General features: G+C 38.8%; 1 protein-coding gene across 1 annotated transcript in view; it reads left to right on the forward strand.

Annotated features, from left to right (window-relative positions):
- Positions 1–17211, forward strand: part of ATP7A (ATPase copper transporting alpha) — a 120904-nt gene that overhangs the window by 44654 nt on the left and 59039 nt on the right. The window contains exon 2 of the mRNA XM_051969203.1: positions 15014–15152. Coding sequence (XP_051825163.1) covers positions 15033–15152 — 120 coding nt within the window. The 5' untranslated portion in view covers positions 15014–15032. The remainder of the gene's footprint in view (positions 1–15013; positions 15153–17211) is intronic.

Below are 17211 nucleotides of genomic sequence, written 5' to 3' on the forward strand. Positions count from 1 at the left end.
GCACAATTTTGTTGTTACTGTGTACAATGTGTTTCTGGTTCTGTTTGTTTTGCTCAGCATCAGTTCATGTAAATCTTTCCAGGCCTTTCTAAAATCATCTTTTTCATTTTTTATAGAATGATAATATTCCATTACTTTCATATACCACAACTTGTTCAGCCATTCTCCAGTTGATGAGCATTTATTCATTTTCTAGTTTTTTGCTACCATAAAAAGAGCTGCTACAAACATTTTTGCACCCATGTCCTTTTTTTTCCTTTATGATTTCCTCAACATACAGACCCAGTAGTGGCACATCTGAGTCAAGGGGTATACACGGTTTTATAGCATTTTGGGCATAGTGTTCCAAATTGCTCTTTAGAATAGCTGGATCAGTTCACAACTTCACTATCAATGCATCAGTGTCCCAGTTTTCCAACATCTCCTACAATATTTATGACAATTTTTTCTTGTCATCTTAGCTAATCTGATAGGTGTGAGGTGGTAACTCAGAGTTGTTTTAATTTGCATTTCTCTAATCAATAATGATTTAGCTTCCCAATTGATGGGCATCCCCATAATTTCTAATTCTTTGACACAACAAAGAGAGCTGCTATGAATATTTTTGTACATGTGGGTCCTTTCCTCCTTTTTTATGATCTCTTTGGGATACACACCCAGTAGTTGCTTTACTGGATTAAAGAATGTGCACAATTTTATAGCTCTTTGGGCATAGTTCCAAATTGCTCTCCAGAATGGTTGAATCAGTTCAACACAATTCTACCAAGTTTATTATTAGTGTCCTAGTTTTCCCACATCTCTTTCAACATTTATAATTTTATTTTTGTCATCTTAGTCAACCTAATAGGTGTGAGGTGGTACCTTTGAATTGCTTTGCTTTGCGTTTCTCTGATCAATAGTGATTTAGAGCATTTTTTTCATATGACTACAGATGGCTTTAATTTCTTCATCTGAAAATTGCCTATTCATATCTTTTGACCATTTGTCAATAGGGGAATGACTTGTATCCTTATAAATTTGACTCAATTCTCTGTACAGCTTAGAAATGAGACCTTTATCTAAAATAGTGGCTAAAAAATTGTTTCCCATCTTTCTGCTTCTCTTTTAATCTTGGCTGCATTAGCTTAATTTGTACAAAAACTTTTAAATTTTTTTTTTTTAAATTTTTTATTTAATAATTACATTATATTGACACTCATTTCTGTTCCGATTTTTTTCCCCTCCCTCCCTCCACCCCCTCCCCTAGATGGCAAGCAGTCCTTTATATGTTGGATATGTTGCAGTATATCCTAGATACAATATATGTTTGCAGAACCGAACAGTTCTCTTGTTGCGTAGGGAGAATTGGATTCAGAAGGTATAAATAATCCGGGAAGAAAAACAAAAATGCAGATAGTTCACATTCGTTTCCCAGTGTTCTTTCTTTGGGTGTAGCTGCTTTTGTCCGTCATTTATCAATTGAAACTCAGGTCTCTTTGTCAAAGAAATCCACTTCCATCAAAATATGTCCTCATACAATATCGTTGTCGAAGTGTATAATGATCTCCTGGTTCTGCTCATTTCACTTAGCATCAGTTCATGAAGGTCTCTCCAAGCCTCTCTGTATTCATCCTGCTGGTCATTTCTTACAGAACAATAATATTCCATAACATTCATATACCACAATTTACCCAGCCATTCTCCAATTGATGGGCATCCATTCTTTTTCCAGTTTCTAGCCACTACAAACAGGGCTGCTACAAACATTTTGGCACATACAGGTCCCTTTCCCTTCTTTAGTATTTCTTTGGGATATAAGCCCAATAGAAACACTGCTGGATCAAAGGATATGCACATTTTGATAATTTTTTGGGCATAATTCCAGATTGCTCTCCAGAATGGTTGGATTCGTTCACAACTCCACCAACAATGCATTAGTGTCCCAGTTTTCCCGCATCCCCTCCAACATTCATCATTATTTTTTCCTGTCATCTTAGCCAATCTGACAGGTGTGTAGTGGTATCTCAGAGTTGTCTTAATTTGCATTTCTCTGATCAATAATGATTTGGAACACTCTTTCATATGAGTGGTAATAGTTTCAATCTCATCCTCTGAAAATTGTCTGTTCATATCCTTTGACCATTTATCAATTGGAGAATGGCTTGATTTCTTATAAATTTGAGTCAGTTCTCTATATATTTTGGAAATGAGGCCTTTATCAGAACCTTTAACTGTGAAAATGTTTTCCCAGTTTGTTGCTTCCCTTCTAATCTTGAAAAACTTTTAAATTTAATGTAATCAAAATGATCCATTTTGCATTGCACAGTTTTTCTATTGTTTAGTCATAAATTCATCTCTTTTCTAAAGATCAGATAGGTAAACTATTCTTTGCTCTTCTAATTTGTTTATAGTATCACTCTTTTTGTCTAAATTACGAACCCATTCGACCTTATCTTGGTATAGGGTGTGAGATATTTTTCTGTGCCTACTTTCTGCTATGCTATTTTCCAGTTTTCCCAGCAGTTTTTGTCAAATAGTGAGTTCTTATCCTAGAAGCTAGAGCCTTTGACTTTATCAAACAGTAGATTACTATAGTCATTGACTATTATGTCTTCTATACTTCACCTATTCCACCAATTCCCCTATTCTATTTCTCAGCCAGTACTAGATGGTTTTGATGAAGCAGTTCAAGTTCTAAATAGGATGAGAACTGTTTGAGATTCAAAAAGCATGTTCCTCTAGAAACCGTGTTATACATGCTATACACAATGATGAAGTTCCCAGGATAGCCTGCAACAATCCTTTTAATCCTTATCCTAGGTGAAACATAATGAAAACTGCTATTCTCTCCTTCCTCTTAGCTTCCTTGTACATGGAGTACCAGAAACGTTCCTTCTCTTTTAGTCAGTCTTAAAAGCAGCTTGTCCAGAGCTCTCAACAAGAGTCCACTTGTTTGTTTTTTTCTGGGATAGTCCTGCTCTCCCCACCTCTTCACTTCCCCCACTCATGTTGAGCTGTAGCATTTACTAGGCATATTGGTTGTTCATGAATCTGCTGCTCTGAAGTTTAGGATGTTGGTGTTGATTCTTTGGGCAGCTAAGTGGCACAGTAGATAGGATGCCAGATGTGGAGTCAGGAAGAACCGAATTCAAATCCAGCCCCATCCATTTAATATCTGTGTAACCCTAGGCAAGTCACTTAACCCTGCTTGCCTCAGTTTTCTCATCTGTAAAATGAGTTGGAGAAGGAAATGGCAAAACCCCACACGAGGTAACAAAGAGTCGGATGTGAGTGGAACGACTCACTAACAACATTTGATTCTTCTTGGTACCCCTCTGTGCTTTTTGGCTGATGTGAAACACCATGTGACATTCTGCACCAAATTTTTTAAACTTTGAAGTTATAATGTGAATCTGCTCTCTCCAAAGTACTTTTCTTAATTGACAAATCTGATGGCCTTTTTTCCATCCTCATCTGTCTTGCCCTTTCTGCAGCATTGACACTGTCAGGCACCTTCCTAGATGAGCTCTCTTCTCTGGGTTTTTGTGGCACTGCTCTAGTTCGAATTCTACCTTCTCATCTGGCTCATCATCTACATCTTCAGCTGTATGGGTATGACCCCTGAGGCTCTTTTCTTTTTTCTCTCTCTACCTTCTCCTTTGGCAATCTCATTGACTTCCATGGGTTCAAGTGTCATCTCTATGCAGATAACAGTCAGATCTACTGTATAATAGCTAGCCTAAGTCCAGCAATTAAATTCGAATGCCATAATCCATATCACGAACTGCCTAGGGAACATTTCAAACTAGATGTCTCATACGCATCTTAAACTTAACATGTTCCTAATGAAATCCTTTGCCTTTCCGCCACACATATTTCTATTCCAAATGTCCATGTTATGGTTGAGTACACCACCATTTTTCCTGTCATCTAGGCTTGAAAACCTGGTGCTGTCCTCAACTCTTCATTCTCCTGTACCCTACCCACCCATCCAATCATTTGTTATATCTTGCTTTTTCTATCCCTATCATATCACTTCAACATATGCCCTTATCTCTACTCAGACACACATCATTCCAGTTCAGGCCTTCGTGAGCTCTCAGTTCGATTTCATTACTTATAGGATCACATATAAACACCTGTGTTTGGTATTAAACCTTTATAGCTTGTCTTTCTATCTTTCCAGTGTTTATACACATTACTCCCTTCCACCCACCAGCCTCCTTGTTGTAATGAACACACAGCTTTCTCATCTCCTAGATGTCTTTGAGTCTTTGTACTGACTTCCCACTCCACCATGCCTGACATGTTCTTCCTTCTCATTGCCACTTCTTGCAATCCCTAGCTTCCTTTAAGACTCAGCTCAGGCCCCACCTTCTCCATGAAGTCTTTCCCCATCCCTCTATTATATTTATATATGTACCTATTGTCTTCCTGTTGGAATGTTAGCTCCTTGAGAAGAGGAATTGTTTAATTTTGTGCCAACCACATCACCTGACAGGTTCTTCATCAATGTTTACCAGTCAATTCATTGACACTGCCCCTGTTAACCCTCTCAGGGCCTTGGGGGGGTAAATTCTGCATGCTGTCTAATATTTAACTTAGAAAAGATAGGGAGAAAGGCAGCTAGTAGGGGCAATGGATAGAGCACCAGCCATGAAATCAGGAGGACCTGAGTTCATATCTGGCCTCAGACACTTAACACTTCCTAGCTGTGTGACCCTGGGCAAATTACTGAACTTCAATTGTCTCAGCAAAATATATGTGTGTAATATATAATATAAAAAGACTAGATAGGGAGAGATGACTGATAGATAGATAGATAAGAGGCTGATCGACCAATCTATCTATCTATCTGTGTTTAGAGGGGGGCAAAATGTATTATTCAGGGTCCTACAGTAGATGCGGAAGCCAATAAACTACGTGGCTTTTTTCCATTTTGAATGTTCTTTTTTTTGACCTTGCTAATATATAGTAAACACTTTTTTTAATGCTTTAAGAATGTTTGAGTCAAAATACAAGTTTTCTAAAGCCACTCAGCTGCTACAGCTGGTTCACCTGGCCTCCCACTTCTCTGTCCAGGGATTGTGATTTCACTAAAAGGGATGGGACCACACAGGATTCTGAGAGCAGGCAGGGTGAATAATAGAATTGCATCTTTAAAGGTTCATCTTAGTTAAAGGCTTGGAGAAAGGACATCTATAGAGAGAATGAGATCAGAGGGAGTCTTTCGCCCCTCTATTTCCATTCAGCGTATTGATGCTGATTTTCAATGGATGAGAATAGAAGGGTAGGTACAAGTGCCTGGGAATAAGCCTTGTACACTTGACAAGTTTTTGTCCTCCTTTTTTTCCCATGAATCATAGTAAATGGGGAATAGTAGCCAGATACACTGAAGTTAGCCAGTTGAGTGTTTGCATAGCTGCAAACCACCAAGTTTGTTTAACAAGACAGGGGCACTATTGTACAGCTGGTACTGGTGAGTTGGATGAATGTAGCTATTCACATGTTTCACTTGAATTTAGGTCTTATTTACCTCACTCTTTCCAGAGCTGGCTGTTTTTTGACAGATTCTCACAGGAGCACAGATTGAGAGCTAGGTTGTTCCCCTGATTTTGGAGATGAGAAAAACTAAGGCCTTATAGAGAGTGTGACTTGTTAGAGCTGGCATTCAAAGCTCAGGTCTTTTCATTCTAAATCTAGCATTCATTGCTCTGCATTGTGAGGCCTTTCTTCTGGTTTTTGTTCATCACCCTGTCTTTTCTTTTGTTATAGTTTTTTTAAAATAAATCATTCTTAGTTTTGAGTAGAAAATAAAAGACCTTTTCAACACTGGTTAAAACTTTATTTTATTTTAGTTTACTTTATATTTATATTTATTTCAAGGAAATGTCTTAAGTATCATTTTTGATCTTCTTTGAATGGCAGCAAGAAATGGTTCACTTTCTGAAGTTAGCATTTCCAATACTAGCTGAGAACTTTATCAGATACTCTTAGAAGGGGAACTAAAGTGTGGTATATGAATGTAATGGAATATTATTGTCTTGTGAGAAATGACAAATATGAGGAATTCAGAAAGGCATGGAAAGACTGTAGGGACTGATGCAAGGTAACGAGAGCAGAACCAGGAATATGTTATACACAATGAATAAAAAAACATGAATGGGGAGGGCATCCACAATTGGACACAGAAGACAAATAGTGAGCAGTATTTGTTCTAGAGGCCAGAGGAGAAAAACATACCACCTTATTCTCATGCTAGAATCGGGGTTGGGATTAGAACCACAGGCAGCTGGTAGTACAGTGGATAAAGGACTAGACCTGCACAGGAAGGCCCTAATTCAAAGCTGGCCTCAGACACTTACCACCTGTGTGACTCTGGACAAGTCACTTAACCTATGACTGCATCAGTTTCCTCAACTGTAAAATGGAGATAATAGCAGCACATACTTTTCAGGGTGGTTGTGAGGATCAAGTGAGATAACAACTGCAAAGCACTTTGCACAGTACCTGATACACAATAGGTACTTAATAAATGCTTATTCCTTTCCTTTCCCTGTTCTCCCCCGCATCAATTGTCCAATGTTGTACAGTCTGAAAGATTCAGTGCCTATGGCCACGGGGACGTGATTACATATTTTTTAGCCTTATTTGTGCCTTTGTTCATGCTGTTCCTTTTACTTAGAATGATCTTCCCCCAGCCCAGTTCCACTGAATTTCTACCCAGCTCAAGTGCCACATTTAGCAAGCCTTTTCTGATCCTTTCTTCCTCCCTGTCTCCCAGCAGAAAGTAATCTTTCTCTCTCCTCAGAACTACCATTGAACCTTGTGCCTTTCCTATTTTGTCTTAAATTTCTTTATAACTACTAATAGTTGTAGAACTTCATTATTTTATGCTATTTATATATCTTTTTTTTCTTTTGAGAAAGTTGCACAATGATCAGAGAACTGGCCTCTGACCCATTCTGGCTGTGCGACTCTGGAGAAGCCACTTAACCTCTCAGTGCTGTAGTCAGCTCTTAGACTAGAAGTTGCAGGTGTTTTTTACTGGAACAGAGAGTTCGTCAGGTCTAGTTAAACAAAAATTCCTCTTTCTGTTATTTGTATGTGCCTTATTTCCTACCAGCTGTCTTTCTTCCTCTCAAACTCTTGAGTCCCGGGGGAGCCTTTCTCATGGCAGAGCCATTGAGGAGCTCCCTGGAACACTCCCACCCCATTTTTGCCAACAAGCATGCCTGCAGGAACCTATACTAGCCTTCAACTCTGCTGGAGTTCCAGGGATGGAGATCTACCTGTGTTCAACATGTAGTCCACAACTTTGCCGGCTGAGGTTTCGGCAGAAAAGGGAGAACACGTGGGTCATAAAAGTCATTCAAATGCAGCTGTTCAGAAATCCAAATCTTGCTACTTTGATTGCAAGGAGAAGCAAGATAGGGCAGAAACTTTAAGAAAACATTGTTAGTTTTCTTAGACTTGTCTTAAATCTCAGCTCTTTGTTTTGGTGGTAATACTTAGTTGACATGTTGGTAATATATAAGTTTGATTTTATGATCTATTAAAGTGACTCTAAATCTAAGATCTTTGATTGTTTTTCTACTACTTGAGTTCTAACCATTGGTTTCCATTATCGATAGGATTTTCTTGTTTTGAGGTTCTCCTTTCTTTTCACCATAACAACCTGTTATGCCACTGTTTTTTCTATAAAGCTCTTCCTAATAGGATTCTTGATACATTTAATTATATCCTATAATATCAATATCATGATCTTCATTATCATCAGAACCATTTAAGTGCTTACTTCACATGAAACATCTGTGCTAGGTGCTACAGGGTGCTACAGAGAACATTCTTGATTGTGTTCTGAAAAGAGACCACATAGGTAAAGCACTTTTTTTTTTTTTTAATAATAAATTTTATTTTATTTAATAATAACTTCGCATTGACAGAATCCATGCCAGGATAATTTCTACACGACATTATCCCTTGCAATCACTTATGTTTCGTTTTTTCCCCTCCCTCCCTCCTCCCCCCCCCCCCAGGATGGCAAGCAGTCCTATATATGCTAAACATGTTGCAGTATATCCTAGATACAATACATATTTGCAGAACCAAACAGTTCTCTTGTTGCACAGGGAGAATTGGATTCAGAAGGTAAAAATAACTCGGGAAGAAAATCAAAAATGCAAATAGTTCACATTCATTTCCCAGTATTCCTTCTTTGGGTGTAGCTGTTTCTGTCCATCATTTCTCCAATGAAACTCAGTTAAGTCTCTTTGTCAGAGAAATCCACTTCCATCAGAATACATCCTCATACAATATCGTTGTCGAAGTGTATAATGATCTCCTGGTTCTGCTCATCTTACTTAGCATCAGTCCATGTAGGTCTCTCCAAGCCTCTCTGTATTCATCCTGCTGGTCATTCCTTACAGAGCAATAATATTCCATAACATTCATATACCACAATTTACCCAGCCATTCTCCAATTGATGGGCATCCATTCATTTTCCAGTTTCTAGCCACTACAAACAGGGCTGCTACAAACATTTTGGCACATACAGGTCCCCTTCCCTTTTTTAGTATCTCTTTGGGGTATAAGCCCAATAGAAACACTGCTGGATCAAAGGGTATGCACAGTTTGATAACTTTTTGGGCATAATTCCAGATCGCTCTCCAGAATGGCTGGATTCGTTCACAACTCCACCAACAATGCATCAATGTCCCCGTTTTCCCGCATCCCCTCCAACATTCATCATTGTTTTTTCCTGTCATCTTAGCCAATCTGACAGGAGTGTAGTGATATCTCAGAGTTGTCTTAATTTGCATTTCTCTGATCAATAGTGATTTGGAACACTCTTTCATGTGAATGGTAATAGTTTCAATTTCTTCATCTGAAAATTGTCTATTCATATCCTTTGACCATTTATCAATTGGAGAATGGCTTGATTTTTTATAAATTTGAGTCAGTTCTCTATATATTTTGGAAATGAGGCCTTTATCAGAACCTTTAATTGTAAAGATGTTTTCCCAGTTTGTTACTTCCCTACTAATCTTGTTTGCATTCGTTCTGTTTGTACAAAGGCTTTTTAATTTGATATAATCAAAATTTTCTATTTTGTGATCGGTAATGGTCTCTAGTTCATCTTTGGTCACAAATTTCTTTCTCCTCCACAAGTCTGAGAGATAAACTATCCTATGTTCCTCTAATTTATTTATAATCTCGTTCTTTATGCCTAGGTCATGGACCCATTTTGATCTTATCTTGGTATGTGGTGTTAAGTGTGGGTCCTTGCCTAATTTCTGCCATAGGTAAAGCACTTTGTAAACCTTAACATGTATTTGTATATAAATGCTATTGATTATCATTAGTAGTAGCAGCTGTATTAATGTTGCTCCTACCATTGAGGCATTTTAAATTTTAAGAAATAAATAGGACAACTACATGTTACATTATATACAAGTATTGATAAGAATGGTGGGGTGGGTAGAGCTGCCCGGGCACCTAGAGCCACATGTGATTAGACTGAACCAAAAGCCTCCCAGAAAGCCTATGTTTGCATGGGGAAGAGCGTTTCAGTAGAGCAAATAGCGTAGAAGTAAAAGCCTGTGAGATGCAGATGTCCATGTACGCAGGCAAGGAGGAAGGTCCAATTGATAGCCAGTGGTATCTTGGAACATATGCATCAGGCCATATGTAACAGGAAAACAAGTTGATATAGTCATGATTTGGACTTGTAAGGGCCTCTTAGCTTTTCATCATGTGAATTGTTCCATTTTCTACTGGATATTTTCCCTGTTTTGAACAGGGGTTTCTATCCCCCTGCTTTGATTTGGAGTATACTCAACAGAAAGCATCCCTAACAAAGCACTTAATTATCTCCAAAGTTTTTTCTTAAGTTTGAGATCCAGGCACATTTTTCTGACAAAAATTACTTTAATAAATGGTATTTAAGTTGCTAGGCCAGTCTACAAAGCTAATATAGCCTATATGATAGCTGAACCATTGTGCAGAGCAGGAGGAAGATGAGTTTCTTCCCTCTTTTCTTTGCATAGTCCTGGCACAGAAGTTTGATACAGTCCATTTCTTTGATCTCTTTCCATCTCCCTTTCTGTACTACTTTTCTATTTCCCAGCTTACCTTTCTTCAGGTTCCCAGTGTTCTTACACTGCCTTAATTAGGTGCTGTGGCATCTTGCCTAGGCCTGCCTTAGGAAGGTCATTCAATAGTTTACATTTATTAAGTGCTTACAATACAGCAGGCCCTGTGCTAAGCACTGGGAATACAAAAAAAGGGCCACAGACAGTCCCTGCCCTCAAGAAGTGTACAATCTAAAGAAAAGAAGGCAGGGAGAGAATCAGGAGAGAGCAGTGCTAGGAAGGTCAAGGAAAGAGAATCCAGCAGGGAGGCAGTTGTCAGTGGTATCAGAAGATGCACAAAGGCCAAGAAAGACAAGGCCTGACAAAAGGCTATTGGGTTTAGCAGCCAATGCTTGGTGACTCTGGGGAGCAATTTTAATCATAGATTTAGAGCTAGAAGAGACCTTAGAATCACCGAGCTGGAAATTTGGAAGGGTCCTCAGTCATCTAATACAATCCATACCCAATAGCTAACATTTATTTGGTGCTTACTATGTGCTAGGAGCATATAATAGTTCTGATACAACAACCCTGGGAGATGGGTGCTATTAGGACTTCCACTTTACAGATGAGAAAATTGAGGTAAACAGGAAGTTAGATGACTAACCCAAAGTCACACAGCTAGTAAGTGTCTGAGGTTGCATTTGAATGCAGGTCTTCCTGACTTCAGCCCAGTACTTTATCCTACCCAGCTGCCTCAAAGAAACCCTCATTCTAACATATCTGAGAAATGGTCGTTCAGTCTCTGCGTGAAGACCACCAAAGAAAGAAAAATTACCACCTCTCAAGGTAGGATTGTCACCTTTTGGACAGGGCACTTGCTTAAGATGTTTTTACTTTTATCAGACCTAAGTTTACTTGTCAGTTTCCACCTGCTCTACCCCCTGGGGCCAGACAGGAACAAATCTGATCTATGTATCATCCGACAGCCCTTCAGATGCTCTAAGGCACCTCTCAAGTTCCTCCTCCATCCTTTCTCCAAGTTGAACACACCTAGTTGCTTGATCTTCATATGTCATGGGCTCAAGACTTCACTGTGCTAATTGCTCTTCTCTTAACACTCTCTAACTTTTCAGTTTATTTAAAACATGGCACCCAGAACTGAACACAGCACTTCAGATGAGGTATGATGTGTACCAAGTACAGTGAGCTAATCCCTTCTCTACTCCTGGAAACCAGGCAACTTTTCATGCTTGGCCCCCTCCTATCGCATCCCTCTTTTGGGCTACTCATCGCTTCCTAAAGTCCCGACTGCTTTTGCAGAGGACCTGCCCTCTAGCTGTGTCCCTCCCATTTATACTTGTCAAGCTGATTTTTGGTACTCAAGGGATACAACTTATAGGATTTCTTAATAGATTCAGTTTAATGCTCTAGCTTGTCAAGAAGCTTCTCTAGTCCAGAGCAGGTGTCTCTTGTCCAGCGCTACACAAGTAGTAAGGTCAGGAGCTAGAACTGGAGCCAGATCTGACTCCCTAGTTGGTGCTCTTTCCTCTGTCCCACTGCCTCCCTTTATATTGGTAAGTGAAAAACAGTACTGTATTTCACTTACATTAGCTTTTAAGATGCTTTAAGGTACTCAAACATCATCCTTCCACACCATATTCTAATTTATCCTGTCTCCTTTTGCATTCTGAAATTTAGTACTGTCTTATAATTCCATGACTGATAATTGGCAGCACCAAAATTGAGATTTAGAAATGTTGAAAAACCAAACATTTGCAAAATCATAGAATTTTAGCATTGTAATATACCTTGGTGATCATTTTGCCCAAGGTCCTCATTTGTTGAGTGGGGGGATCAGAGGCCTGATTATAAGGATTTAAAAAGTGAGTAGGTGGTAAGGAAATAGAGACAGAACAATTAGATAACTATTCACTATATCCTTGTCACTGAAAAGGAGGAGAAATAGAGGGGTTTAGCTTGAAAAGATATCAGAGTGGAGTAGATTTTGAACAAATGAGGGATGCCTGCACATGGTTGTAAGCATGTGTGCGAGAGAGAGAGAGCGAGAGAGAGAGAGAGAGAGAGAGAGAGAGAGAGAGAGAGAGAGAATGAGAGAGACAGAGACAGAGAGGGAATGGGAGGATGGGAAAAGATGGATTTTGAGATGTGGAATCAGAGAGGTAAAAGAGCTTGTGATGTATGGCCTTTATATTAGTAGGAGGCAAGATTTTTCTGCTGGGAGAAGAGGAAGAAGGAATAGGGAGCTCAAGGAGACAGGGAAAGGCAGGGAGTGTATTCTAGATTCAGTCAAGGAAGAATTGCTTCTCGTCAGTGAGGGCCCAGTTGACATTACATAACAGGAATTTGTAGTCAATCCAGTCAGCCCAGTTGTGTGACTTCTTCCTTTACAGAATAGAGAAGTACTGCTCTCCGAAGATTGGAAGGACACGAGCAGCTGTTGGACAGAGAGTATGGATTTGGTCAACTATAGAATCAGGACTGTGAAGAAAGAAAAATGAAGTCAAATTAGAGGTGATGGAGCGAGAAAACAGAGAGGGATAAAGTCATTAGATATTGGGTGAGGACAAGGAATAAGGTTAGGAAGAGTTTTCACGACTTCCATGGCTCTAATAGAAAAAGGTGTAGGGAAGCAGGGCAGGGATGTTGTATGGGTCTTGTGGTTTGTACGTTATGGTCTTGGATTGCCATGTAGAAAATGTAGCAGGGCAAGTGGAGAACAAAATTGCTTTTGGCCAAAGGCCATTGCAAAACTTACCCCTGCAAAGATGAGAGAGAATATGATCTTGAAAATAGATTACAGAGATCAAAACAATACAAACAATGAGTTTCTGAGTATAATAGGTAGCATTTTAGAGTTGATTGCCTAAGATTATCCTCTCCCTGGTTAACACTTGAAATTATCTTCCTCTTGAAATTACAGTTCAGATTGTTTTGATTTACTCATTGTGTATATGTTGTGAGCAGCTAGGTGGTAAAGTGACAAGACACTGGGCCTAGAGTCAGGAAGACTTGAATTCAAAGGTGGCCTTATATTTGACAGTTACTAGCTGTGTAGCCCTGGGCAAGTCACTTAACTCTCAGTTTCCAAATATGTAAAATGGGCTAGAGAAGGAAATGGCAAACCATTTCAGTATCTTTGCCAAGAGGACCCAAAATGGGGTCAGGAAGAGTCGGACACGATTGAAAAACAACAGAACAATGAAAGTATATGTTGTATCTTCTTCGACTTGGTAAACTCAAGGATAGGGGGGTGTTTATTTTTTGTCTTTGTTTTCCCATTGCTAGTGTAAGGCTTTGCTAGGTTTAAGTGCTTGATGAAGTGAATTGAATCAGAACTATCATTTTAGCCCTAGTATCTTAATGAGTCATCCAGGTTTTTAAGCAGGCTGCTCTAGTTTCCTGTGATGTGCATTTGGACTCATTGTCTGAAAGCAAAGGACTTCTAGCCTTTCTAGTAACATATCTATTTTAACATGGAAGCTGGTCCTGTTTCCAAAACCAGGGAGTAGATTCAAAGGTAGTGTAAGGGGAGGCCTTAAACAAGGGTGCTCCATAAATACAAAGATGCTGAGCCTAAAGCAGTCTGGTGAGTGTGCCTTTAGGTATGTCAGTGGTCAGGGTTTACTTGTATATAAAGCCTGCTTGCTTTTAAGTTGATTATCTGATTGTCTAAGGAGAGTCATCGTTGTAATCGTTTTTACCTTGTGCCGTCTGAGAGAATAGGATTCTGAAATATTTAAACATCCTATCTATCATATGAGGTGGTAGAAGATCAATCAAATTAGCATCACTTCAGAAATAGGCAGAATTCATCCTTGGAGATTTCATCCCACTTGAAATGGTCCATGCTAGCTCTTATTGGGACAGTCTCCATTTTTTAAGTGTTACTTATGGTCACGTGAATACAGATTCTAATTCAAATCAAGTAGATTCTAAGAGGGAACACTGAACTTTTGTGATTGGATTCTGGCTTTTCCTTTTATTGCTGTCTCATGCTGGGTGTGATAATATCTTAGTAGCATTTCTTTTATTTCCTGCTTTCCCTCTCCTCCCCTACCCCGAGTCACCATTTACCCTTTCCTCCCTTTTTAGCTCAAAATTCTCCCCTCCCTCTTCTGCAAAGCTAATTATTCTCTATATAACTTGAAGTCCTTGCCAAGTACTTGCATAATTTCCCTGTATCTACCTAACCTGTTCTTCCTAATGTAACTTCTCTTATAAACTAGAAAAATTTGCTTTAATTAGCACCTTCAAAGTTACACAAAATCATGGGACCCAAACATGAGTAATGTAAGGTTCCTCTCAAAGTTGCCTACAGATATGCATTGGGAAAAGCCCATTATTTTTCCTGACTCATTTCTTAGGCTTGCTTCCAATGTGACTGATCATACCAATTGCACAATGGTATGTAAACAAACTCTATAGAAATATGCTTCTTTGTAACTTCTTTCCTTTCTACTCCTACTGATATATTATCTCCTTTGCCCTTGTCTTTTAACATTATAAGCTAATAGGTACATGACCTGAAATTTTGTCTTTGCCTAGTCTACATAAATACTCGATAAAGTTTGTTCAATTGAATTGTTACTGTATTTAGGTGATTTTGTGTTGAAAGAAAATTACTTGAAGCACGAAAACAACTTGGTGCAATAGTATTAGCTATGAGAAATTACAGTAAGAAGGAAAGAATAAGCAGGAATAACTCTGTCTCCTTGGAAATATCCTAGGTTTTCTTTTAGTGCTGTATTTATTCAGGTATGGTGATGTCTTGTCTTGGAAATAGCTTTTTACCACCTCCTCCCAAGAGGAAGGAAAGTTATAGGCAGATTTTAAAAAAGTGATTTTTATTTACTTTACTACCAGCACAGTTCCATAGAGAAAGAAAAGTGCTCATTTCCACTGCTAAGGTGATCTTTTACTATTTTTTTTAACCCAGGAATGTGAAGAAAAGCAGAATGGATCCAGTTATGGGTGTGAATTCTATCACCATTGCAGTGGAAGGTATGACATGTAATTCCTGTGTCCAGACCATTGAGCAACAGATTGGAAAAAAGAATGGTGTACACCATATTCAAGTAAGTAACTGCCCCAGATTTCAGTGAGAACAAATTATGATGATTGGAAACCTGGTATGAAATGACTTTTAGACCTGGAACAGAAATAGACTTGAGAGTTCAAGACTTGGGAGCAAATAATGTCATAGTTCTAAATGTGCTGTTAAGTAGGTCATCTCTGGACCTTGATTTCTCCTTCAATAAAAGAAATCAAAGTGATCAAATTTAAGGTATCTGAAAATGGAAAACATTGTGTCATTAAGATCATCGATTATGAAAGATGGTGACACTTTCATTCCTATCCAGTAATTGTTCTGCATGGGTCACGTGGCTCATAGATATTTGCACCCACGGATAGAGGCTTTTCTTTACTCAATATCCAGCCAACCTGGCTGGCCTCTCATTCCTTCCATCTGAACAGTAAACTACAACAAAATTGATTTTTTTCTCTTAACATTGCCAGTATAACTGTGAAAAAATCCAATATTTGAAGTAATAAATTATGGATTATGTTTTTTTAAGTAGAATCCACAATCATTTGTCTGTAGCAGAGAAAAGAGGGAAGGGTCATGTGTGTGTGCTTTGAAGTTTTGTTGTCTTAAATATCCCAGGCTGAAAAAAATGGAACAAGGAAAAATCTGGGGAAATTCCTTTTTTTTTAATTTTTTATTTTTTTAAATAACTTTTTATTGACAGAACCCATGCCAGGGTAATTTTTTACATTCTCCCTTGCACTCACTTCTGTTCCGATTTTTCCCCTCCTTCCCTCCACTCCCTCCCCCAGATGGCAAGCAGTCCTTTACATGTTAAATAGGTTATAGTGTATCCTAGATACAGTATATGTGTGCAGAACCGAACAGTTCTCTTGTTGCACAGGAAGAATTGGATTCAGAAAGTAAAAATAATCCGGGAAGAAAAACAAAAATGCAAGCAGTTTACATTCATTTCCCAGTGTTCTTTCTTTGTGTGTAGCTGCTTCTGTCCATCCTTGATCAATTGAAACTGAATTAGCTCTCTTTATCAAAGAGATCCACTTCCATCAGAATACATCCTCATACAGTATCGTTGTTGAAGTATACAATGATCTCCTGGTTCTGCTCATTTCACTTAGCATCAGTGTAAAAATTCCTGATACTATTTTATATGTTAAGCATAGACTGATTCTCAGTGGAGGAAAAACCATTAATGTGGTGTCCACTATTGATCGAGAGCATGCTAGATGGACCTTCTGATCAAGGAGGATTGCTATTGTGGCTTTCTGATAACTTCATTTTGGTGTCTTGTGGTCATTTAGGGTTCCTTTTGTATGTGTGGCACACTGGGGTATGTTTACAAGCACAGAGAACACTCCTGCTAGTTGGGAGCCAGTGTGTCTTCATTTTTATATGGCTGTCGAGTGCCAGCACAGGCGCTGTTTTCTCCCCAACTCATCCTTTAGCGTGTAGTCTGTTATTGTGAAAGAGAGTCTCATTGCTGTGCTTCAGTGGACAGAGACAGTAGAGGTGTGTTTCTGATGTGTTGCCAGTTTGCTGCATGATCTTAGGCAAACTTCTTCAACCTAATTTCTGTTTCCTCATCTGTAAAATAGGGTTGATAATTCTACTTCTTTCAGAGAGGTTATACAGCATTACTAATTAGAGAAGTGAAAGAACTTTCTTATTGGGTTCAGGGGACTTCCTAGACTACATGTCTCCTTGTGGCTACATTCCTTTCTTAATTTGTTAGGGCCATGGATTTTGCAAAACTGCCTGATGAGATCATAGCCACCATAGCCATAGATGAAAGGGGACTTTAGAGGTCATTTTGTTTATTCCTCTTATTTAAGAGAAGGAAATCGATTATCTGCTATTATTTGTTTTCATCTTTATGCAAGTGATTTGTAAAACCTGAAGTATTTAACTGTGAACTATTATTATTACATAGACAGTGGCTAAGAGGGCTGGACTTGGAGTCAGGCAGGAAGACTCCTGCCTCAGACACGTAGGATATGTGTGACCTTAGGCAAATCACTTAGCATTTCTCAGCCTCAGTTTCCTAATCTGTCAAATAGAGGTACCTCCCAGTGTTGATGATAATCTCT

This window comes from Antechinus flavipes, chromosome X, assembly GCF_016432865.1.
Source record: "Antechinus flavipes isolate AdamAnt ecotype Samford, QLD, Australia chromosome X, AdamAnt_v2, whole genome shotgun sequence".
Classification (NCBI taxonomy): Eukaryota; Metazoa; Chordata; class Mammalia; order Dasyuromorphia; family Dasyuridae; genus Antechinus; species Antechinus flavipes.